This window comes from Gobio gobio (assembly GCF_949357685.1).
Source record: "Gobio gobio genome assembly, chromosome: 10".
NCBI classification, from domain to species: domain Eukaryota; kingdom Metazoa; phylum Chordata; class Actinopteri; order Cypriniformes; family Gobionidae; genus Gobio; species Gobio gobio.
This window is the reverse complement of record NC_137116.1, coordinates 1170089-1197688: the sequence shown is the minus strand read 5'-3', so window position 1 is coordinate 1197688 and position 27600 is coordinate 1170089. Positions and strand designations below refer to the sequence as shown.

The following is a 27600-nucleotide window of genomic DNA, read 5'->3' as shown; positions in this document are numbered from 1 at the left end:
CTCGCCTGACCTTAACCCCATAGAAAATCTATGGGGTATTGTGAAGAGGAAGATGCGATATGCCAGACCCAACAATGCAGAAGAGCTGAAGGCCACTATCAGAGTAACCTGGGCTCTTATAACACCTGAGCAGTGCCACAGACTGATCGACTCCATGCCACGCCGCATTGCTGCAGTAATTCAGGCAAAAGGAGCCCCAACTAAGTATTGAGTGCTGTACATGCTGATAATTTTCATGTACATACTTTTAGGTTGGCCAAGATTTCTAAAAATTCCTTTCTTTGTATTGGTCTTAAGTAGTATTCTAATTTTCTGAGGTACTGAATTTGGGATATTCCTTAGTTGTCAATAATAATCATTAAAATTAAAAGAAATAAACATTTGAAATATATCAGTCTGTGTTTAATGAATGAATATAGTATACAAGTTTAACTTTTTGAATGGAATTAGTGAAATAAATCAACTTTTTGATGATATTCTAATTATATGACCAGCACCTGTATAAAGAATCCTCCAAAACTACAACATATTCAAAGACCTTCTATATTACGAGTTCTAAAGACTAAGCTTACCTAATACTAGTCTTATCGCTCATTAGATGCAAAGACATGATGTGAGTGAATATTAATGTGGAATTGTTGCTGCCACGCTTACTGAGAGCATCATCACTGTGAAAGGGTATGAGGAGCAAAGTTGCTTGTTATTTGGAGATAGCTTTTGATCCGTAGACTGAGGAGGCAGCATTGTTTCAATAACAACCATTTGGCCATGAGCACTGTATTTAACTCTGAGGTTCAATAGCAAACTGTGATGTTTAACTTTCATCTCTGAACATCTCTCACGGGGACTAGTCTCAGCTTTAGATGGCATTCCTATGGTTCGCCCACGGACCATCTACAGACTGTCTGATGCATATTGCACTCAAAAATGGCAAAAGCTTTCTCTAGGTGGCAAGATCCAAACTGATTGGGTGCCGTTATGCAATTTTAGGAGTCAAAGTTTGTTTTTTATCAGCTTGCTAAGAAGCAAAGTCGTATAAGTTTTCAGGCTGCTTCTGAATAAATACTTGTCTTTGTACCTACCAAAATGTTCCTGTCAAAGAGGGAAAATCTTGGCTGGAATAAGCTGTGTGGACCAGACTTTGTTCTCAGTGTTTGGCCTGGGACAACCTAGACTTTTTTCCAATCTTAACCCATTTTAAAACTGTGGGAGACCACAGACATAAGGGCAGTTTCAACTGATTTTTAGCATTATAAACCTTTGAAGGCACACACTAGAAGATTTGTCCGGGCTGCGAGATCACACACCTGTCAATTGTAGTATTTTTACAGTGAGACGAGATCTCACAGAGACTCGCGAGATCAAACGTGACCTGAAAAGAAATACAAATGGAGGACTATCAAAGTCGTCAGCTGGTTCTCCTGGCGTGAGTTTTGTTAAACAGATGAGGAAAAAAGGAAAATGTTTGATCTTTCTCAATACTACACTTTCATGGCATGTTTGTGGATGCCAAGTTCCAGCTATAGAAGCATGCAACATCAGATTAAAAACTTCAAGTGTATTACCAGCCTTAGCAAAACATACAAAGATGTGCCATTGATGGTTTAGCATTTACAAGGGTAGGACACTCTGAAGAGACATAGACGTTCAAACTGGTTCCAGGTCATTTCCAGATGAGATCACAGAAATCTACTTCTAGAGAATAAGTATATTCAGTATTGAAGTTCAAGTTTTTGTTGACAGTCAGATATCTGTCTTGCTATGCAGATTGAGCCCACCCCTAATATTGTTTATTCCTTAGTGAGAATGAGATTTAATTCATAGTACAAATTGCATCTGAGCAAATCAGTAAAAAAATGTTAGTCAAGTGTAAAGTCAAAACCATGATGACACCAGGGTTTAAATTAGACTCAGAGCAGCTATCACACATTCATGCTAGACAACAACTCACTCTGCTTACATTTGTTTGTGTGTTTGCCTGTCCTGAGATATTGCTTTGGAAGACCTCATGCAAGTATTTCATTAGAATGTCTCTGAGAGAAATTCCTCAGCGCAGAGGATGTCAGGCGCTGGCTTTTGAAAACCAATTCAGGCATCTATAGACTGAAAATACCCAGCTGAAGAGACGTTAAAGGTGAGAAGCATCATTTAACCAAAAAATCATTGCTCAACCTCTTCTGTAGTGCTTTGAGGAGATCAAGCTCTCTTCAGCTTTTCCTGCCTAACATAACATCTCTCTCCGATAGTGAAAAGGAAGAAAGGGCTGTTTTGTACCTGAGTGTCATTTAATTGACTGGAGAACAGATTACTTTTTTTAAGGGTTTCCTTCTGAATTCTAGTCAATCAAAAGTTTTCTTCAGTTGTATAGTATTTGAAGTTCCTATTCTGCCATTATTGTTAATCTTGTTATCATAATCATTATTTTAAAACGCATGATACCTTATTGATACATCTGCTCAAACTTCTGTTCAGCTTCAAGCAATATTGAGAGTAATACTAGGTGGCTGTCTTTGAAACTACGGTATATATAATTTTACAGGAGATTACCATAGCTTTAAAGAAAATTGTAGCCCTTTCTCATATGTTGACATTAAATACAATATGAAATTTCGACTTATAATAAATTCTAAAAACCCTTTGTACTTTGTTCCTATGGTGAGATATGGTTTTGTGCTTTTTTTCCCCTAAAATATGGCAGAAAAGATTTCTCTTGCAGAGACAAAGCTAGCTGTATGTGGGAGGTGTGCTTTTATGCTGAAGACAGTGAAAACACGCTGGTGTGTTTGTGCACGGTTTTCACTTAGTGTTAGTACTGTAAGCTGTAGTCACAGGTAGAAGTGTAGAGTGCAACATTTTGGTTTACTATGGCAATCCAAAGTCACGCTCTCACAAACACAGGCCTGCGCACCTTCCATAAGATCACAAGCCATGCAATGTCCAAATGTCTGTGTGAAAGTGAGCATTGAAATGTGATACCTATGCCTTTGGTATTGTGCCTTGAGATCGAATAACGTCATATTTGCCTGCTTTTGTCCATAGGCCATAACGCCATTGAACCAATCAGGCATAACATTATGAGGTGAAGTGAATAACACTGATTATCTTTTCATCACGGCACCTGTTAGTGTGTGGGATATATTAGGCAGCAAGCTCAGTAAATCTTGTGGGGTGTTCCCGGGTCTGCAGTGTTCAGTATCTATCAAAAGTGGTCCATGGAAGGAACAGTGGTGAACCGGCGACAGGGTCATGGGCGGTCAAGGCTCATTGATGCACATGGGTAGCAAAGGCTGGCCCATGTGGTCCGATCAAACAGACGAGCTACTGTAGCTCAAATTGCTTAAGAAGTTAATACTTTTTTGTGTAAGCAGTTTTTTTGCGTAAGGGGCTGCATAGCCGCAGACCAGTCAGGGTGCCCATGCTAACATCTGTCCACCACCGAAAGCACCAAGCACATGAGCATCAGAACTGGACCACGGAACAATGGAAGAAGGTGGCCTGGTCTGATGAATCACGTTTTCTTTTACATCACATGGATGGCCAGTGCATGTGCATCGCTTACCGCGGGAACACATGGCACCAGGATGCACTATGGGAAGAAGGCAAGAGGCAAGAGAAGGCAGAGGCCATGTGATGCTTTAGGCAATGTTCTGCTGGGAAACCTTGGGTCCTGCCATCCATTTGGATGTTACTTTGACACGTACCACCTACCTAAGCATTGTTGCAGACCATGTACTCCTTTTTAATGGAAACGGTATACCCTGGTGGCTGTGGCCTCTTTCAGCAGGATAATGTGCCCTGCCACAAAGCAAAAATGGTCCATGCTTCGACGGGTCAGGGCTGTTTTGGCAGCAAAATAGGGACTAACACAATATTAGGAATATTCATAATGTCATTATGTCATAAAGTTATGCCGGATCGGTGTATAATTACACATGGAGATGTTTCAAATAGCTGAGCCATCACGTGTTGGTTCTTTGTTAGTTCTCTGAACGTTTTATCTTCCCTGAAGAGATCCCTGACATTACATTTAATAAGACAATAACATTTTTGCCAGACAGAACATGAATGTTCTGCTTGGTGAAATAACAGCCAAAAGGAATTGCTAAGTGTGAGTTATTTATGAAATAGTACATTTATGTTTATTTTAGGGCCATCAAGCGATTAAAAATTTTAATCTAATTAATTACATACTCTGTGATTAATTAATCTAAATTAATCGCATACATAATTTTTGCTGTGAAAGTATTTTAAATATTTCAATTCAAATGAATCAATGAATAATCAGCATTAGTGACATTAAAGTTCAAAAACGCTCTTATTATTATTTTCACTGTTCAAATATTGGCCATAACAATAAACAATATGACCGAATATGCTGAGGAAATAAATTAAAAATTGCTTCAGGAAGAAGATATTTTTTCACTGTACATACAAACAAGGCTTGACATTAACTTTTTTGCTCACCAGCCACTGTGGCTAGTGGTTTTCCAAAGTGAAACATTTTCACTGGCCACAATTTTGCTGCTTGGAAATTACATTTTATATGATTAAAGTTTCATTTGGCATGCTTAAATGACTTTATTTTGAGTCATTTTACTTGATTTAGGAGATTTAAAACCCTTTCAAACTTTCAAAACAGAGTGACCACCCAAATCAAGACTACATTGTATATCAGCTGGTAGCCTATGTGCAGGTGGGCAAAGGGTGGGCAATATGGCTAATATGAGAAATTGAATATAGGCTAAATAAAAGAACAAAGAAGCAAATTACAAAAACAATAATACATTTCTTAAAAAAAGGGCTGCTGAATGCATGGACGTTGTAACGAGTAGGAATATAGTGTGGCCCCATTAAAAGTGCGCACTCCCTGTTGTGAATGCGTATCAATAGTACAAGTGTGCAGTGTCGTGGAATGTATACGCTACGCAGTTTTTCGCGTGCATATGATACGCACTTTATGGCGTGTATATGACACGCTCTTGGGTACGATAGTGGACACTGCAGGACATCGCAGACGACTTTATTTTTATCAGCACTTCCATCAGGCCGTTTTTATATAGGCTACATAAATGTTCCAATCAATGATCCAGGCAGCGCGTTCAGCTCAGGGTCAAAGTCCAATACAGAATGGATTAATCTGCGTTATTTTTTTTAACGCGTTATTTTTCCTCAGATTAATTAATCGAAATTAACGCTTTATTTTGACACCCATAGTTTATTTATCTGGGATACCATTCATAGATCATGGATCAAATCCAAGAGCTGCTTAATGGGTGGGAGTGAGTCATGGCACATGTTGAGTCATGGGACTCAACCTGAATCTTAAGGGTTGTTTGTGCACTTATTTATTTAGATCTCCAGTTAAAGAGCACACCAACAATGGGGTCAAGGTTTGTGTGGTTAACTTCAGCTATTCTCCTGCTAACTAATGCTGTAACTACATAGTTATGGTGGTGAAAATCATCTTTCTTCAAAAGCAGCCATTTAGAAGAAGCTGCATATTAAAATTGCAGCTAATCAGTGTAATTTTCTGCAGCACCAGAGTAATTAATATAACATTTTCAGCCTAGTTAGTTTTCTAGAGATTTGGTGACATTGATCCTGGAAAACAGGCACTTGGTGAAATCATGGTCACCCTTCACTGTGCCAAAGCAACATTTACGTTTTAATTCAGTGGTTGATTCTATGCTTTGCACATACTGTACCTAAATGTATGAGTGCTACCACAACAGGTACAACAGACCTGGAAAGTCTTTTGTAAATAGTAGCTCTCTTTCTTTATAGTATTGTAAGTGCAACAGGGGTTAGCAGGAAACACATAATACTTATGACAGGGTTAGTTTTTTATTTCAGTCAGTGCCGTCCATAGGCATAGGATTAGCTAAACCAGAACATTTGAGCCCCCTCCCTTCCCAAGCCTTTGCCCGGGGAAAGTTTACCAGCAGGGCACCGTATCCTTTCCCCTGTGTTGCCATCTGTTCATTCAGACTCCCTTTCTCTCCACGCTGGAGGTTGCCCTCTCTGTGCCGCTTTTGACGCTTGTGATCCAACAGGAGTGTTTCCTGTGAGGGGTGTGTGAGTGTGTGCGTGTAAGGGGAAGAGCAATGTGATTTCACTTTCATCTGATATACAATTAGAGATAATCAAAACAGGCCTGCTTGCTTTTGAAAAGGACAGAACACAATCTCAATACATGCAAATTAAAGTAGATTTAATCTTTCAGTGGCTCTTTCTAACATAAACATGTATATGAAATTAGACTCCCCCTAAAGATGCCTCATCGACAAGGCATCCTCAATAAACCTGTCTCCGGCGTGATGACTTTGATTGTTCGAATATTACAATTTAATAATTGTTAAATCGATATGTCATCCTCAATAAACCCGTCTCCGGCCTGACGGCTCCGATCTTTCGAATATTGCAATTTAATAATTGTTAAATCAATACGGCATCCTCAATAAAGCCGTCTCTGGCGTGATGACTCCGATTGTTCGAATATTCCTATTTAATAATTGTTGAATCGATATGTCATCCTCAATAAACCCGTCTCCATCGTGATGACTCCGATCTTTCGAATATTGCAATTTAATAATTGTTTAATCAATACGGCATCCTCAATAAACCAGTCTCCGGCATGATGACTCCGATATTTCGATTATTCCTATTTAATAATTATTTAATCGACACATCATCCTCAATAAACCCGTCTCTGGCGTCCTGCCTCCAATCTTTCGAATATTCAGATCTATTATGACCTCTGACCTGTAAAGGTGCCAGAATAATAATCATACGCTGTTTGTTAATTGACCAGAGGAGAACTGGCAACCCGACTGAGCCTGGTTTCTCCCAAGGTTTATTTTTCTCCATTAGGTCACCTGATGGGGTTTTGGTTTTCTCCGGAACGGCTATACAGCTGAATAAAATTCTGTTGCATTATTTTCCTGTTTAACACTGTGAAGCTGCTTTGAAACAATCTGCATTGTTAAAAAGCGCTATATTAATAAAGTTGATAAAGACTGAGGCTAGTTGTCACACAGGGAAGTTGTCACAAGGGGTACTGTATAGTATAAGGTATTCAAAAGTCCAATTAGTGTTTTTTTAAAAGAATATTTTAAATACCTAATTTAAATCACTCTAAATGTTTTTTTTTGTTTGTTTTTATTCTGATAGTAAAAAATATATAGAGCCGCAAACTACAGTAAAATAATACCAATGTGTTACATACATTACAACACACTTTAGGCACTGTAGATTTTGACCCCGTATATTTTGACCCAATTTAGAGCAAGAGACCGGGGCAGGTAAATTGGTATTAAATATTAAAAATTGTCTTTCAATATTATGAATATTTCATCTGCTTGAAATACACTACATGGCTGATAATGGGTATGCCATTAGCCATTGGTTTTCTTTCCAAAAGGTAAATACTCAAGAAATCCATTTCCTGTGCATCACATACTGTTTGATTACTCTAGAGAGTCTATTCAATATTAGCCTCATTGGAAACGTGCTTCGACCTACATTTTGCAAAACTCCAAAAACGTCCATATTACTGCAGTTTCCAGCTGAAATGAGCACAGTGGCGTTAAAACAGAAACTATATACACCGATTAGGTATAACATTATGGCCACTGACAGGTGAAGTGAAAAACATTGATTATCTCTTCATTACGGCTCCTGTTAGTGGGTGGGATAAATTAGGCAGCAAGTGAACATTTTGTCCTCAAAGTTGATGTGTTAAAAAAAAAACTATATTCCAAGAAACCAAGTTCAAAACAATACAATAGATTGTATGTAGCACATAATTTATAAAGCTAAAAAATAAATGCCACAGCAAAATAAATAAATAAACTTAAATTAAATTGAATTAAATAATTAGAGTTCCTGCGGTTAAAAAAGCTAATATGAGTACTAAAAAAATCTTAGAAAAAAAAAAAAACGCTACTATAGAACAAACATCATTACCCAAAATGAGCAATTAAGTGGTCCCATACTGTAGCTACTGTAATAGTACAAATCAAAATCTAATACTTCTAACTTCCACATTTTGCTATTGACTGCTCTATTATTCTTGTTTAAAGTCTGGCTAATAATTAGAACTGAGTAAATGAATAAGGAATGAAAACTCCTGCTGAAATGACTATTTCAATGGACTGGCATTTTCATCCATATTTGTTTGAAAGTAAACATTTCACTATAAAATGGCCAAAGTGGTTCATTTAAATGCAATAATAATATAGTTTATATGTAAATAAGTCACTCCAATTGCAATTTCTAGTTAATCTATTGATGTCAGAGGTTCTACAGCAGTGTGCAACTTCATTTGGCTTCTCTAGTAGTTTGTGATTTTGTTTGGCATGGGTAATGGCCATACATTAACCCAAGAATGTAATCACACATCCAGAAGATGTCATCCAAATCTGTCATCCATCTTGTGTAAATATGCAACAAGTGATGTCAAAATCACTAAAACATCATACAAAGTTAATGCTGGCTTCAAGTCATGTCACAGCGATCGCATTTATGAGATGAACTCGCATGAATGTCGCATAAACCACAATGTCATAATTACCAGTGTGAAACAGGATTTTGTATAAGCGCAGACTGTTTGAATTGGAAATGTGCCAATTAAAGAATCATGCCAGAATATTTATATGTGGTAGAAATAGTTTGGGTAAATTTGTGTACTGTTGCTTGCCAGGAAATACAATTTTCTGGCAACACAACAATGACAAAGTACATTGGTAAAGCATCAGTTGCATATGTGCAATTTGGTTTTTGTGGTTTTTTCATTTTGTTGCACCAGGGCTAAACAAGCTTCCTGTCTTCGTAAGTCTAATATGAAATTATGATTTTTTTTTTTTTCTTCACTGAAACACACACACATTGTTATTACCGTTTCTAGGCTTGTAAGTATTTCTTCTCAGGATGTCTTGAAGGGATAGGACTGAAGCAGACAAAACATCTCATTAGTTTGCTGGTAAGTGAATGTTGCTGGTGAAGAACTCAAAGCTCACCTAAGCCAGATGCTTACTGATGAGGGCTTTCTTCTCCTTTTCACACTTGTTCGTTTTGGACAATGTGTGTAGCCAGATCTTGCACTCAGAATAGAGTAATGGGTGAAGGCAGCATGGTAGCGCTGCGGCATGTGTTGGAAAACAACATTGATTGTTTAACCAGATGAACATATGGCCCATGCTTCCAAAAGACTAAATCCTTCAAGAGCCTGCAGTCCTAAACAATTATCCTGAGACTGCACCTTCCAAATGAGCACATATTGCCAGCATTTAGTACCTATGAGGTTGGGCTTGCTGTCATTATGATACACATTTGTTCATCAGGAGAATTTGCTTCCTTGACTTTCACGAGATGTCACCACAGAACAGGGGTGCCCAATCTTTTGCCTGGAGATATACATTCCTGCAAAGTTCCGCTCCAACACTGAAAAAACATAATCGAACCAGCTAATTAAGATCTTCAGTAGCACTTGATAATTACAGAGAGGTGTGTTGGAGCAGGGTTGGAAGTGTACTCTGCAGGTAGATCTCCAGGAACTGACAAACGTATAATGGGAAAGAGGTGTTCAGTCCTGCTCCTGGACGGTCACTATCTAACAGAGTTTAGCACTAGCTCTAATTAAACACACCTGAGCCAGCTAATCAAGTCTTTATGATCACTAGAAACATCCAGGCAGGTGTGTTGGAGCTAAACTCTGCAGGAAAGTGGCCCTCCAGAATTGGACTGTTATAGAGGAAAAATCACCTGAAGTATCCTAGAGTTGAGTGTCTTGCTAAAGGGAGCAATGGAGATGGCTTATGCCACCGTTCTTGAGGGATCAAGTAAGGAACCTCATGGCTAGCAGCCCTGGTCCTTACGTTTTGAACATCAAATATCTACAGTATAGTTATACACATGTCAGCAAGAAGCCTCTCTTTTCGTTCAGGGACAGGAACAATCTTCAATTAGGCAAATCTAACAAAGAAACTGTGACAACTTGGATCTAGGATTGAGTTGTGGAAACTGCTGCTGGAATTTAAAAGCAAATTTTCTAAAAGGGATGTTGAACAGATGCATACAGTGCAGTGGGGATTCTGCTGAATTAATACAGATATTATACAGCTAAAGTTACCTCGCAGCAGTTCAGTTAGCTTGAACTAGCTTTATATTATCAGAGGTCTGTACATGTATAGGTGATCCACCCTACTGTAAAAAGCAGGTCTGACATGTCAAAACACCTTCAGTCTTCACCTTCACCTACAAGTTATTTAAAACATAACAAAAAAATCTAAGGTTGGTTAACGATTGTATTCATTTTTCTCAACTCTCCTCCAAAAAAAGTGCGGCCAAGTAGGTGTCAAAATTTGTCTTCAGTTTCTGTTTTCTGTCATCAGTTTCAGTATTTTTTTATAAACAAAGTGTTTTTTTCTTAATCCATTTGCTAAATGAGTTCAAACAAAATTGCACAGCTTATTACATGAAAACAAATACACTGGAAGAAATGATTTATTAATGTTGTAAATTATGTGTGAGGGAATAGTTGGGAGAGGGTTCAGATAGACACTGTTTTATAATGTTTAAAATATATTCATATGTATGAATTACTTTGAAATTACTTTGTATTTAAATGTGTAATTCATTTGTGCCTGTTTTTTTTTCATTCATAGCATTCATGTTAGCATTCATAAGAGGTACACTGAAGAAAATACTTTGGACCTTTAAAAAAAACAATAATAATTTGTTAGAGCCAAATTTATTTGTTTTTTCTTAAATTATATTCATGGTTTGGTTCACAATTTTGATTTAATATTATTAAAAAACTTTCATGCAAAATAAAATAATGATTTATTATAAACACCATATCATACTTAATCAATATATTTTTTTTAGACAGAAGCCAAAATGTTACTTAATCGTGATGATGCCGGTGAATCACAGAGCTGGTGCCAACATATCCAAAGGGGTCATGAACTGGCTTGTTCAAAAAAATGTATACTGTTGTCTGAGGTCAACTTATGATGTTTGCGTGGTTTTTACATTCAAAAACCTCATAATGAATAAGTAATAGGCTATTTTCTACCCTGGTTTTGAGGATCTCTCAAGACACACTCGGTTTTGATGGCCGTGCCGCACTGAAGACTTGGAAGTAAATGCCCACGGCTAGGATTGGATAAGATTTGCATATTTAATGAGCTTCAGCTCCCCTCAGTACATGTGGGAATTGTTTTGAAAGCGTGTGGAGAAACGCTCATAGGTACTACATGCTGGCAATATGTGCTGGAGATATACATTTCTGCATAGCTCAGCTCCAACCCTGAACAAACACAATCGAACCAGCTAATTAAGATCTTCAGGAACACTTGATAATTACAGAGAGGTGTGTTGGAGCAGGGTTGGAAGTGTACTCTGCAGGTTGATCTCCAGGAACTTACAAACGTATTATGGGAAAGAGGTGTTCAGTCCACTCCTGGCAGATCACTATCTTCTACAAACACAATGATTCATCTCTCATCCACCCGCGATTGTTTGGAATGTCATTATTTTATTACTTGGCCGGCCCGATCAGTGAATAACCGCGACCCGTACACACACACACACACGTGCACGTGCAAGAAAGGAATGTTATTTTACTATTTAAGATAGCCCGTCGGCAGGCCGGGCTTACGTTTTGGTAGCCCATCTGAAAAACACATAGGCCCGGGACATTGGGCTTTACAAGCCCTGGCCCATAACGTTACAAATCCGAGTCTGATCACGAATGAACCAATAACACCTCAAATAAAGGATTCTCCAGCCTGTGGCAGCGTGCTAAGGTATGTTAAGTTAGACACGTACACATAATCAATACGATCTGTAACAATGCAATACTATCACATATAAAAAACATGTTTTACTCACATAAGTGTGTTGCACCGTTCCTGTCGGTTCCAATATAGAAGGCACAGCATCGTGTTTTAATCTCAATATGTCTGCAAATCCAGTCTCGACCTGTATCCTGTTTAAAAACGATTCTGCTGTGAAATTAAGCGAACAAACGTGCAATGTCTTACACACGTGAGCTGAAACCGGCATGTTTATTGCTCTGTAACGCGATCTGTTTAGCTCCACAAGTTGGTGGGCAGGGCTACAGAAGCATGCGTACATATTTATCTATTGAGGTGACGTTTCTGCATTCTGTGACGTCAATGGTCGACATATTCTGAGATCGAGCGTTTTCTGGGCCTAGTGTCAATAAAAGCTTTTCTTTGACTACAAGGAAGCTTTCAGCTCTGAAACTTACAGGATATTCTTATATCACAATGAACTTTTATATATCAAAGGCTCAAGGGAAAGTTGATTTCTCAATTCATCACCCCTTTAACTGCTTCTTTCATTGCTTCTGTTTTCATTTTGTTATCGAGAGGGAAGCACGCAGCACATATTTACATGTTAATCTAAACATCATTCTCAGCTCGCTGTGATGTTCGCTATACAGTATGTATATAACTGCAAAGGTATTTCCAACTTATTTTTACTTCTAAGTAAAGAACGAAAAATACCTTAATTTACATTTATGCATTTGGCAGACGCTTTTATCCAAAGCAACTTACATTGCATTCAAGGTACACATTTTACATTTTGTCAGTTCTTGCTTTCCCTGGGAATCAAACCCATGACCTTGGCGTTTCTAGCGCCACACTCTACTGTTTGAGCTACAGGAAACACCTTCACCGTGAATATGTCGGGGCCTTGAATCACGTTCAGTCTCTTGTACGTATGTATGCACAAGTGTGAACACGAGCAGTGTTGCTGGCTGCAATTCACTTAGCGGCCACCGGTGTCGCTAATAACAAAGGTCTCTGAATTCTACATATAGACTTGTGCCACAGAAACAAGCACTCAGCCATCTTTAGAATTTTGTGCTTGAACTTAAAAAAATTTAATTAAACATGTGTTCTGAGTTTGTCACACCACAGACAACTGTGTTATTAACCACCCAGCCAAATTTGAATCATAAAAAAATCTGCTTAAATAAAATAGCTTATCAGATTTTTAAAAAAAATAAGCAGCATTCTCTGCTCTCAAACGCTGGGGGCGTGTCCGCTGTTGGCGCCGAAACCATGCACACTCGCGGGAAAATTGTCGTAAGCACACAAGACAACACTCACGTACAGCTCACGACAGCACCAGGATGAAGGCTGGGGCGGGAGATAGTCGGTTCAGCCCCATTCTGCAGCGGATTATCAGTGAATCCCAGTTGTCTCCGATGAAAGTTTGTAAAACTATGCCGTGTAAAGTCACTGCAGAGGCAGGTGTTGGTGGTGATCCTCAGCTCTCCATCAAGGTAGCTGTTCACAAAATTAATCCACCTCTTTTTGATATCATCATTTTTGTAAGCTGATCAGGCGGGATGCGAATATGCAAATGTGCTCTAGCTATGATAGTGTTAGGGGAGGGGCCAGGCTCAGTGGCTCTGCTTAACGGTCTAACACCACAATTCAGTACTACACAGTTCAAAGTCTTTGTAACGTGTTTCAGCAATACATTTATAACATTTATAAAGTGTTTAGAAACAAATCTCAGAATTGCCTTTACAGGGACTTTTTAAGTTTTTGCAGAAGCTCTGTATATTTCTATGGCATCGCTGTCGAAGACCAATTAGCAGATGAAGTGGATTAACTTTTTGTAGAGAAAGTTATCATGAGCATTGCAATGTTTTAAGCAGATGTCATAACAAATAGTCAGTAGACCCGGGAAGATTTTAAAACGAGACCGCTAGCGCAGCGCTGAAAATATTATATGCAATGTTAAAACATGTGAAGGTGGTTTGGGTTGATGTGTGTTCAAGTATGACCCATTCTTGCCTTTGAGGACAGATTCAGAGCTTTTGTTGACCTCATCCTGCCCTTCATATTGACTGCAGTAGCCTGCAGTGTGCTTGTGGGTGCAAGCGTTTCTCAGGTGCAAGCTGGGGCGGAATCTTTTTATACAGTACATTCATTTTTATACATATAAATTCAAACAGACAGAGCTCTGAAACTGTGCTTTTCACCAGGCATTTGGTCACAGCATGACCTCTGCCTTTCCTTTAACTGGCAACCTGGTAGAATCATTTGTACATGCAGGATCATTTAGACATTATGCAGCAAATTATTTTCAACCAGCCATTTCCAACCATCTTGTTTATTCCTAAAATAAATATGTTTTAATTATCATTTAGTATTTTTTTCATCTGATTGTTACTCACAGTGTACCCTGACACATAATGAATTTAAATAATTTTGGATGCTTTCAAGCTTTTTTAAAGGGGTCATAGAATGGTACATGCACTTTTACAAGTTGATTATACGGAAATGTGTGTTGGCAGTGCCTGTACACAACCATCCTATAATGATAAAAATACATCCAGTGTTTTTTTTTAATCTCCTTATATATTTTCCCCTGTCTCAAATCGAGCCGTCTGACCGTGTGACGTTACACGGTGTACGCCCCTCCTACGATTGTTGATTGACAGCAGCGTTTCAACACAGACCCGCCCTGAGCGAGCTGTCATCAGTCCGCCATTGTTGATATGCTGGAGCAGAATGCCGTCTAAGCGATTGTGGTGTTGTGTTGTTGGGTGTAATAACGAACACAGCAGTCATTTTGATGTACCTAAATCCGAACCGCTGAAGACCCAGTAGCTGCTGAGTTTTGTTTTAGAAGGGAATATTCCCCCCGATCAACGTCAATGTTTGCGCGAATCATTTCTCAGCAGACTGCTTTATAAACGAGCGTCAGTATAAAGCAGGTTTTGCTAATAAGCTGCTCTTGAAAAAAGGATTGTGTTCCTGCTGCACCTCAGGAAGATGTGAGGGTAATGTTTTATTAACCTTTATATTAATCTTTGCAAATCGCTTGCACGCTTCACAATGAATGAGGCTAAAGTTTACAGGGTAAGTTACATTACGGCATGCTTTCTGTGTATGACGTTCTCAATATAATTCATAATCCCACGTTTATAATGAACAACGCGTTATGTTTGTTATTACAAACTGTGTACTCGGGTGATAAAGTTAACGTGGTAACACTACACTAAGCTTACTTTTGTACATGGTTTATAACGGTGTCTGTTACTGATTAAGAAGTAATGTAAAAAAAAATCTTATAACATAACATCAATCTGTCAATGAACTAACACATCAGTAAAAACATAGCAACTACACTACTCTGCCAGTACAAAGATAGATCAAAGTGACATGATTAACCAACCATTCAGAAACGTCCTGTTCGAACTTCGATGGGTTCGTCATCTGTTCCTGGTCCGACTCCGGTTCAAATTGATAAGGTTGCTCAGATGTGTCCTCAGAGACTCCAGTTGCCATTATTTCTCGAAAATATACCCTCAAATGTTGTCAAGGCAACACTCCACGTGTGTTGTGGTGTTGTGTCGGGTCGAACCGAACGCCCCACAGAGCAGAGGGGGCGGGGTGAGCAGAGCTCATTATCATTTAAAGTCACATACACTGAAATGACTTGCTGAAAACTGAGCTGGTTTTGACCAGGTAAAATGAGTGTTTTCTTACAATACTAATGAGAATTTTTAATTAAAGTATATCACAAACTTTTCATTTAGACACTAAAGAATCATATTAACTTGTACAAAAATGTAATTCTATGACACCTTTAAGTAAAAGACAATCTGTGCTACCGTATAATTTCCTCTGCCTGCTTAGACAGTAAGGCAAAGAAGGACTCCTTTCTCCTTAACAGTTATCACTGAAACCTGCTATAGGTCATTGCCTTATATGTTAAATATAAAAAAAAATACAGATCCTTAAATATACATTAGGTGACATAGCACACTTTCATTCCGGTACTGTTGTTCCAAACACAGAGCCAGGAAAAACAAAAATCCTTGTCTCACAAACACATGCATTACCTGAACTACCTACACAACCTGGCTCCAAATAAACGCTTGTGAAGTAAAGTTGTGTTAGACTGAGGAGGTAACCATAGCAACAGTACTCAGCTTTAGGATCAGTATGGGATGGTATATTGGCACATACTGTCAGAAGGTACTGTCATTATTTACCACTTTTATTACAGATTAATACATCACATGTACAGTATATCACACAAAAAAATTTTTTGACATGAAGTTAATATTATAGTAAATATTAAAGTTAGCCTTTAAAAATTTACTGAAAATATGCACATCTGCTCATAAAACAACCACATGCTATAGCTCATTTACCTGAAACAAGCTTTTAATCCATTTAGCAGTTAACTTAAAGGGGTCATGAACTGGCTTTTTATTTTTTTCTATACTGTTGTCTGAGGTCAACTTATGACGTTTGTGTGTTTTTTTACATTAAAAAACATCATAATGAATAAGTAATAGGCTATTTTCTACCCTGGTTTTGAGCCTATAGCTCCTGAAACGCTGGGTTTTTATGCCCGTGCCGCATTGAAGACTTGGTAAACGCCCACTGCTATGATTGGATAACAGTTTTGCATATTGTAATGAGTTTAGAATCCCCCGTCGGTACACGGTAGATATCAAACGATCTTTAACAATACAATACTATCACATATAAAAAAACATTCTTTACTCACATAAGAGTGTTGCACCATTCCTGTTGGATCCAATATAGAAGGCACAGCATTGTTTTTTAATGTCTTAAAAAACGCACAATGTCTTACCCACATGAGCTGGAACTTTATTAAAAATAAAGTTCAACTGGTGGGCGGGGCTACAGAATTAGGTGTTGGTCTTCTTCTGTTGAGGCAGCATTTCTCTCGTTTGATATTACAATGATCTTTTATGTATCAAAAGTTAAATTCTCAATTCATGACCCCTTTAATGCAGAATAAAACGTTATAGAACAATTTCTTGAGTCGTCTTTGTTGTTTGTTCTATCAGTTCATTGGATATTCCAGGTTATATGTTTATATTACATTGGCTCAGTGGTTCATGTAGGTTGTCTACAAACCGGAAGGTTGGTGGTTCAATCCCCGGTTCCACCTGACCAAGTGTCGAGGTGTCCATGAGCAAGACACCTAACCCCAGCTGCTCCCAACGAGCTGGATGGCGCCTTGCATGGCTGACACCGCCGTCGGTGTATGAATGGGTGAATGTGAGGCAATATGTAAAGCGCTTTGGATGGCGCTTTTCTTCTGTTGAAAGCGCTATTTAAATGCAGTCCATTTACCATTCTGTTAAATTAGTTGAATAGCATAAGTCTAAACTCTAATAATCAGGGTTAAGAATTTATTTATAGTATAAGCAATAGTATTAGTGATGTTTGCTTTAGCAAGAACCACTAAAAATCTGTATGATTTTCCTTTTTATGGGCAAATACAAGTACATTACATCATTACATCAGCAGTTAAAAAAAAAACAATCATGTAGATGCTTTTGTGATTATAGGTAATGGAATGAACTCTCTCTCTTCCTCTGTCTCTGTACTGTGGTTCTGTGTGCAATAAGCTACCTAAATCCCCCAGCCCTGGATTACAGTTCTGAGGGGATTTAAGTGTCAGCTTGACAGGTGTTGCACAGTCAATAAGTTAGCATCTTTACTAGTACGGCATCTCACAGCATGTCATCAGAAAGACAGCTCCACCCTAGACTGCAGATGCTAAACCTATTCTGATGTCTGCAAGACTATCCATCAAATCCTGTGGGTTTGGACGTATAGTTTGTGTTCTTGCAGTCAGATTTCCTCGGGAAATATTGTTGGATGGAGGTTTGCCCAGAGCTTTGTTTGAAGGAGTGATTGTAGGGATATAAAGGCAGGAAGTCAGAAGAAGCAAAGCGCGAGAAAGAAATCAAGGACACGCTAGTAAGTCGGCAACAACTCAGAGCGATGCCAGTCCTGCCTGCCTGTTCGGTCACTTCTGCCGTGATGCCCCCGACATTAGTGCCTGAAATGAAGCCAGTGCCTGCCACTAAGACGGCAACACCTCTAGCCCGATTGTCAACCGCAGTGGCAGCAACTGCCTGCTCTAAGGCTCTCCGCAAGCTGACCCTGTCACGACTCATGGCGGGATTCTTTTGGACTGAGGATAATACTGTGTATGGATCCAAATGGAAGCTAGGCTTATTTGGTAAGAGATCAATTAAATAAATTGATTATTTCTGCCAGCTTTGTATTTCTTCAAATGATTTCTTGAATTGTTTCATTTTAATGAATCTTGACCATTTGTCTATACATGACCTATTTCCTGTATTTGGCCCAAGTGTTCAAGTGGGCGTGAAGACTGCAAGTGTGTGTAGAACTTATGATTACCCAGTAGGATGCACTTACAACATAGTGTTGTAAAACTGTAAGTAAAGTTTTTACAGATTTTGTATTTACACATTTAGATTTTCAGTGTACTTTATAATACACTTCTAAATGTCTGTTCAGTAGCCCCAGACACAATTGAATTGGGATGTTTCTAATTAGGTGATAAAAAGCAGTTGCAAATGGGTTACAAAATACACATACCTATATTTATTAACACTTTACGTTTTACTACCAAATTATATGTAATATCTAATTAATTTAACTGGAAATTTTCTTCAGAATCTTCCAGTTTTTAAGCAAATGAACCTGAATGATGGGATATACCCTTAGCCTCATATACTGCTTTGAAGGATTTCATGTGCATTAAGGGCCTTGAACTTTGAACATTTCCATGAACACACTCAAAAACCGCTTAAGTGTTCAAAACCACAAGTGTTAGTAGGACAGGCCATTACTAATGCAGCTGTGGGTGTACAATACACAGAAAAGATTTGTAAACTGATCTAGCTCAGAGTGACATCAGAACAGAAGCATCATGTCCATTCATTCAAATATTTTAAAATCAGTTTTCATCTATAATGCTGTCTGAGATCACACATTCCACAGATCACTGACAGCTCTGTTATCTTCTGACCCTCATGTTGCTCAAAACTTACATAATTATTTTCTGTTGAACACAAAATAATTATAAACTGTAAAAATGGCCCTTTTTCATTCAATTTAAATGCTGATCACTGTCAAATTCAGTTGAATTTTTCTTTTCTTGGTTTATGAAGAAATAAGAAATATCTATATGCTATATGTTAGGCTGGAATTTGAACATGTATTCCCTTGTAAAATCAAAAGTTCTAACACAAAATGTAACAAGTTTTAATGTGTATACTGAACATGGTCATGGTCATATTTATCCTGTTAACTGTCAGTATCCCCATAGTGGGACAGTTGGCGTGCTTTTTTATCACATATTTTAGCATAATTCGAAAGTTTAAACACTCAAAAAAACATTAGACATTGTATTACCATGGAAATGGTACTTTAATTTTTATGATAACTTCAAATTAGAAAAACAATTTGGTTAGAAATAATAGCTTTGATTTTCGAACAGATTATTTTGTGATTTATACAGTATATATATATGACTAAATAAGAGCATTGTTTTTTTTTAAATGTAAACAAATAATTTGTGTTACTTATAAATTGTTGAAGTATCACTATACTGAACAATGCAAACATATAAATCAACTGTGAGGCTTGTAAAAATGAGATACTTGCCAGTAAAAAAAAAAAAAAAATCAGTTGAATGTCATTGCTGTCATAAGACATTAGTTGTTTACTTGCTCTCCTAAATTCTTCCTCAGTTGTTTACAACGTACCAGTTTGACATTTGGCTTCATCAAGGCATTGAGACGTCAAGAGGCTGATTTCTTTTGTGTGGCATGATGGAAAGGCACCTGTTTGTACAAAGGGTGACATATGGGCAATCCCTTTAAGCTTTAATTCCCTGATGGATGGTGCATGAGTGGTTTACCTTACTTTTCTCTGGCACACATCCTGCAGACGAGCCCCTTTGACCTACTATGTGGCAGCATTAGAGGCTCAACTCTGCTAACGGGATTAAAATGGCACCAACCAGTGCATCTTCTTTTGACATCTAGTTGCCAACAATTTTCTTGAGCCAACTAGAGTATGTGAGTATTCAAGCTGGTCAACGAGCAACATGACTAGTCTTTTTTTTCCCATTCAGGTTTCTCAAACATTTCAACCATGAACCTGGTTTCCATAGCAACCATTTCAGACCCACTAGAGGAGTGTTTTTGATGAGGTACCACATGGGAAATGCTTGCGTTAGACTGCTTTTGCACAACATGGGAGACATTCACTAAAGCTCTCTTTTTTGGTGTCTACTGTTCAAGCAATCAAAAAGCAGTTTGGCTTAACCCCTATTGATTCTGAACTTCCTGCTGTGTATGCAGCAATAGGGATCGGATCAATTTAAAAGACCACTGCTCTTGCAAGCATTTTAAGGAAAAAAAAATGCTGGCTGAATGTATGACACATTGAGGTGGCATTATCGCATATAACTTGTATTAAGGCTTCATTCTATTTAAAGGTTTATCTGGAAAATCAATCACAAAGGTTGAAAATCAACCTCTTTGTATATAGAACCATTTTCCGCTGTTCTTGAGTTGCAGTATATTTCTTTGGTGAAAATAAGCTCTGGATATTACTTTACAGTTCTTCAAATCAGCATATTTGGGTATTATTTTATTTACATTCTTAATGCACACCCCTGGTCATATTGTAAATGATTCATCAGTGCTCGTTATTACAAAGAAAATAAATGTTTGTCTTAAGAACCCTAAAAAAAAACAGTTCCAAAATTCAATTTTGTAATGTTTCCTTTCAAAATGGAATGTCCACTTTTTCCCCACAGATTAAATCAAGCCCCGCCCTACATTTTTGCATCATTAATATCTTGTTACACTCAGAGAAATGTCACATTACAAAAGTAAAATGAGTTGAGAATGCCGTTTCATCCAATCATCCATGTTCCAAACCAAAGTCTTGGCCTGTAGGCAAGAAAATATACTGGATGGATGGCCAGTCCATCTCAGGAATGCAATTTCATGTTAACCATAAAGAGATAGCCACCCACAAATTAATTTTCTGTCATCATTTAATGTTGTTCCAAACCTGTATGCATTTATATCTTCTTTGAAAGATATTTTTGGAGGTGAACTATCCTTTTAAAGCACTTTTATAAAGATGGTTTTCTACAGAGCTAGAGATCAAGCTGTAAAACATTTCTGGTTTTAATTAGAACTAAACATTTTGTTTTTAGTAGTTACAATACTGACAATACTTGAACTCAATGAGTAACTGGGATCACCGCTTGGCCTTAGACAAGGTACTTTAGCCATGCAATCAGTGTACAGTCATTCTGAATAACACATAAGAGTATACACCAATCACTCAAACCTGGATTTAGCGATCTGCTAAAATCTTCTTATAATACATCCTGTCTGTCGATGCTCCCTGCATAATTATCAAATAAAGAGCCACCTCAGATGAGCTCTGTCAATATTAATGCCGCATTAATACTAAGAGATGGAAATGCAGAGCAATGGCACATGTGAACTCATCACTGATCATTATATAATTGTCTCTCAGCTCATCTGCTGTTTATGTAACAGCGGTCTGTTCTCTGAAGAAACTTCTTTACCAAAGCCAGATCTACTGTTTTCTTAAGTGTTACTTCACACTGTTCCTGTTTATAAGTGCATGAATAATGAAAAACAAAAAGCTTGCAGTCCCTGAAGGCAATTTGGTGACGTAAAGTAGTTTTTTCCTTGCACTGTTATGACACTTTAAGTGCCGAGGTTATACTATGTTTCTGGATATGTACCTCAGTGATGCCATGTATATATCAAAGCATCACCGTTCCATGGTAGTGCTACAGTCTCCTTTTTTATAAGGAGAAGAGTAAATTGGAAATGTTGTTTATGTTGGAAAGGTAATTTCAATTACCGGTAATTACATTTTCATGGCAGCTTTCCTCACAGTGTTAAAACATTAGTCCAGACAGGTTAGCACTTCACAACTATGTGTCAATTGCGGAATGAGCCATTTGGAGAAAATGTAAGATTGATAGAATGTGCCAGTTATTTAGAATCCATGATTGTTCCCAACAAGCGGTTGCTTTCATAGGTACAGTATATGAACAGAGAAATGTTCAATCTTGCCAAACAATTGTTGTATTGTGAAGGAAGAGGGGTGTTTGAAAATGAAATTGGATTTCGATCAGGTTCTTAAAGGTCACAGTAATGATTGCTGGCTGTTTCAGGAGCATGACAGATATATTGATGGATGGTTAGTCATGGGTTGCACAACACATATACAGAAAAAATGCTGAAAATGCTTGGGTGGGGTTTACCAATAATATCCAGAGTAGCAGAGAACTTCACCTCTGCCATTTGAAATGATACAAATATCATTGGTGTACGTTCGCTCTCGTACACAACAAATATTAGAGCATTGTCATTTTTTATTCATAGTTTTGGGTGGGAAGGGAGTGCAATATCCAGCCATCTAATGTTTTATTATTATAATATTATTATTGTTTCGTTCATTCATCTGTTTATGAACTGATTTTGTATTAATATTTTGATATTGTATTTCTTTATGAAAGCAGTAGACAGTAGCCTACTTACATGCCTGAAATCATCCCTGTCTCTTGTGTCTCTGTTAGTGGAGAAATGCATGAGCTCCATGCAGACGGGCACTCAGATGGTGAAACTGCGTGGAGGATCCAAAGGCCTGGTGCGCTTTTTCTACTTGGACGAACACAAGTCCTGTATCCGCTGGCGACCATCTAGGAAGAACGAGAAAGCCAAAAGTAAGTCTAAGGGTGTTTATACGACACCGTTTTCAACTGAAAATGGAAAACCTTTTATGCGTTTTGGCTGTTAATTTACACGACAACTGCGTTTTGGGGCCTGAAAATGCAATCTTTAGAAAAAGCAGGTTTCAAAGTACAAAGTTTACCGTTTCCATGTAAACAACAGAAACGTGAATTTGTGTAATCTCATTGCTCAGATATGGCTCATCTTCAAAATTGATGCTTCTGTCTGTTACAAATGTAATTTGATTGCTCTAACTGTCATGCATATATGACTAGAATAGATTAGCGTGTCTGTGTCTTGACCTGCCTCTCTTGCCTTTCTATTTCCTTGGGAATGTCCTCAACAATCATGAGTTATTGACATTACGCCTCACAAGGGAAGGTTACTTCGGTAGCACAGCCAATGATTCATGTCTATATGACAGCGCTCATTGTGTCTCATGAGGGGGGATAAAGTTCAGAGTCCTTACATTCCACCGCAGGCTGGGGAATTAATCAGCTTCTTAAGTTGACTCAATTATTCATCAGTCTTAACCGGAAAGATTTCAGTATGCACCAGTTGATTCATAAAAGAAATAAATAATGTGGTATCCATTAGAGAACTTAGAGAAGGATTCATGCAACAATAAGATAATCTGAGTTTTTGCTATCACCTCGATCTGCATTATTTAGCAGCTTAGAGGTCTCCTACCGGAAATCGCACACAGATAGTTGTAGCTGCTATAGTATAGAGGAACACCTATTATCTGTATACGTAAAGTTTCACTTTAATTGTAAGTAAACCTTAAACCTCAATCAACATATCCTTTTGAGTACACAGTTGTATAACAACATACTATGGAACTTTTTTTTTGTTCAAAATTAAATTAGTTTAAATGAGTCAATAATCAATAATCAATAATCCTTTATCCAAAACATGATTTGTCTTACCCTGATTCACTATGGTAAGCCCATAAGTGTTTATATTTTAGACTGAGCTGGATGGTTTTCATGGGAAATTGCGTCACTTGCCTGTTTGTGTCTCGTCATATCCATAAATCGAGAAAAGTTGCTCCGGCTACTTTGGCGCTTGAATGGTGTGGGAGTGGCATAGGTTAATTGTCACATTGAGCTGTTGACATGGAGAAACGGGAATATAATTTAAATAATGTAATAATGCATGCTTTACTTCTGTTACAATAGTAAGTACATTTAACATGTGTAGCAAGTATACTGTAAAATAAAGTGTTACCTTGAGTAACACACTACTTAAAATTAAAATAAAAAACTTTACATGTACATTAGTATGTTAGTTAGTTTTAAAAAATAGTCCATCTTTATTTCAGTAATATTATATTATCTGCAAGTAATTTTTTTAAAAATATACTTTTAATGTTTAAAGTACACTACACGTACAAAAAACATCTGATGAACAGCAGCATTTCATATTTTGGTAAAAAAAAAAAAAACTACTAACACACTACTGAGAAATGTAGTCAACCATGGATTACACAAGTGTGGTTTTTGTCTTGTAGCCACATATACTGAAAGCTTTTGGGTACTTTTAAAAAAAGCTGTTTGACGTGTTGCGGCAACTTGCTGTTTTAAAATTAAATATGTCAGCACATGAACATAATCAACATATTCATTCCATCAGGTCTTTCTTAACTGCACTTTCTTGTTTCTTTCTTAACTGCATTTACAATGTGTATAGGACAGTTTACAGTTTAGCACAGATTAGCATCATTATACAAGTATTCTAGAGAGTAATAAACAGATATATTGTGCTAATTTCTCTAAAATCTCGTCTTGATATGGTGTTACATTTCAAACATGGGTGTTAGACAACAGGTGTGTGTTGAATCAGATGTCACTCCAGTAGTTTTTGGATTGCTTTGTTTTTGGTGGGAGGAATGTGCTATTATAGCATGCTGTTCAGATGTGGCTATCCTTGGCAGACAGGATCTGGTTTAAATGAGCACAAATTGATGAATTAAGTGTTTCTAGATGTTGTACATTGGCACTGGAGAGTGTTTAATTTGAGGTAGCCATCTGTTCTTCTCATTTACATAATATGTTCTTGAGAGACTTCATTACACACATTCGTAGCATTAGGAAGTTGGTGCATGATGATGTTTCTTTGAGATTTTTGCTGCTTGAAGGAAAGGAGAATGATAATGAACACCTCGGGATTATAGTATAAATGTCATCTCTTTCTTGAACTATTCAGTCCCTATTCTCTTTTTCTCCTCCCAGTCTCAATCGACTCCATTCGGGAAGTGTGTGAGGGCAAGCAGTCTGAGATCTTCCAGCGGTATTCAGACGGTAGCTTTGATCCCAACTGCTGCTTCAGCATCTACTATGGCGAGCACATGGAGTCTCTTGACCTGGTGTCAGGTACAGGAGAAGAAGCTCGCACCTGGATCACTGGCCTTAAGTACCTTTTGGCCGGCATCAGCGATGAAGACAGTCTGGCCAAACGACAGCGCACTCGTGACCAATATCCTTTCTAATGGAGCTCCCATCCCAGAAACTCAATAAAGATGATGCTATCTACCTTTCTATCAATTAGATTTTTAGTAGATTAGGAAACATAAACTGTCAGAAGAGTTACACTGTAAAATCCAACAGTAACTAATACTTTTTTAGTTAACTTAATTTCTTACAACTAGTAATCTGTACTATTCACATACTATGCCTTTTTTACTCAGAAAACCCAAGCTAAGATTAATTGATTGGTTTGAGTGCCATTTTGTCAAGCAAAAAAAAAAAAGTTCACTCATTTCCCAAAGTCATCTTGAATGTTGAATTGTCAGTACAACTGAAACATTTGAGAGAACATCACATAAGCTGACTTCATAAATTGATGTTGATTTTCCTCAAATTTAGTTTGAACTCACCATTATGGTTATCAGTGTTCCCTTTGATTGTATCAAGTACTCTCAGTTCTTTATTAGTTACTAGAGCTCTTGTGTAAGTGAACTATAGCTACTAAGCATTTGTCAGTACAAAATACTATTCCTATTTCACTGTACTAGTTTTTTTTAAGGCAATCATTTTGCATGCTTTTTTAAGTAAGTCTAACTAATTCGATTTTACAGTGTAGATTCCCTGCTGAGGAAACTCCTTTGAAACTCCTAAACAAGAATTTACTCATAATTTAGTATTTCAATTTACCTTTTATAAAAATTTGTTCACTTAAGTCAATCTTATCATAAAAAAACAGTTAAGCTAGAGTCAAGCTACCTGAATCTTCCCGAAGTTGTCTTCCTTATCTGGGAGACATATAATCAGTTCAGGATCTTCTTCCCTGGCAATTAAACGAATCAGTGAATAGTGGCATAGCCTTTTTATCATGGTAGATCACTACTCTTTAAAAAAAAAGTACATTGTTACTTGAAAAGAAACCCAGTTTTGAGAACATCCAAGCTATTGTCATACTACTGATTTAGACTTTTTTAGCGCAACATCAGCAGTTTAAATGTTATTATGAAACAGTTCTGGACATAATATTTTGTAGTTGGTGGAGGTGCTCGCCATTTTATGTTCTCAGACCCTTAACTCTTCCCATTACATGGCTGAAGCAGACCTTCACTGAGGCTGATAAGAATGGAGACGGCTGCCTCAGCATCAGTGAAGTCTTACAGCTCCTGCACAAGCTCAATGTCAACCTGCCCAGACAGAAAGTCAAACAGATGTTTAAGGTAAGCTGACCACCAGGCCATTATGACCAGCTGCTCTCTCAGAAAAATTGGCATTGATTAATATAGGAGACTTGCAAAATATTGCCAAATCAACATTTAGAGGTACAACATCTCCAAAGTTACCACAGGCTGTTTGATAACTGGCTGCTTTCTTTGCCTTATACAGTGTCTTTGCCTTATATTTATAAGTTTCTTTGCCTTATACATGCTTAAACCGACTAGTCACATTGTAGCTTATTTGGTCAAACATAGACAGGAAGTTGACAATTAGTCTGACTGACATGTAAAGTGACCAACCACAGTCTACTTTTTAGATTGTTAGGATCCTACTAGTCTCAGCCTCAGACGTCACACCCATGGACCATTAGCTGAACATCTGATGCATATGGCACACTTTTCTGGAAACACTTCAGGAGTTTCGAAGTCGTCTACTGATTGGTTGAATACTACAGGATGTCCGCGAGACGTGTGTGTTGCGTCTTTTTAACAGTCTGCCTAGAAACAAATGGCGTGACGCCAAACTCCGTCGTGTTTACAACTGTGACAATAAACGCTGGATTTTCAAAAGTATGTGAAGTTCGCGGCTCCATTGTTGCAGTAAACTTGCACAACGTTCTTGAATAAATAATTTATAGATGCACGGCGGTCTGTTATTGCAGGACATCGACTTTACTTTTTCATGCCCCTAAACATGACATGGAACACAATGAACTGTGATTGGTTGTGTTACATGTCAGTCAAACATCCTCTTGGGCGGTCCTTGGCCAATGAAAGCTGTGAAAAAGTCCAGACCTTCTGCCGTCAGTCTAAAGGTCTGGCTACACGAGACTAGGATCCTACCAGCTACACCAAAAATGTTAGATGCTCCCAACTATGCCAAAAATGTTAGATTGTTCCAAAACGCCAGGAATATTGGATCCAATCTCTTCACCAGATCCCATCAGAAGATGGCAAAAATGTTAGATGCTGCTAGCTACGCCATGTTAGATTGTTCCAAAATGCAGGGGGATATTGGATCCATGCCAACATGATGTTTTACAGTTTAATATAATCCTGAAAGCAAAGTGGTGTGTTGGCAATGTATTAGTGCTAGTTGTTATTAAGTGCCTTAAACAAAAAACTTGAATATCACAGTTCACAGTATCACAGTTACAGTGATTTCATTGCATGAACCAGCAAATCCAAATCCAGCAAGTAGTTCCTTGCAAGCATTCACTTAGCCTAGGAAACTCAAAATCAGAATACGAAGAAATTACAGTAGTTA

At 37.8% G+C, this 27600-nt stretch overlaps 1 protein-coding gene across 2 annotated transcripts in view; it reads left to right on the top strand.

Annotated features, from left to right (window-relative positions):
- Positions 1 to 27600, top strand: part of plch2a (phospholipase C, eta 2a) — a 187906-nt gene that overhangs the window by 115862 nt on the left and 44444 nt on the right. For both annotated transcript variants that reach the window (XM_079828247.1, XM_079828249.1), the window contains 3 exons: positions 22501 to 22647; positions 24889 to 25132; positions 26207 to 26336. In XM_079828247.1, the coding sequence (XP_079684373.1) occupies positions 22501 to 22647; positions 24889 to 25132; positions 26207 to 26336 (521 nt within the window). The remainder of the gene's footprint in view (positions 1 to 22500; positions 22648 to 24888; positions 25133 to 26206; positions 26337 to 27600) is intronic.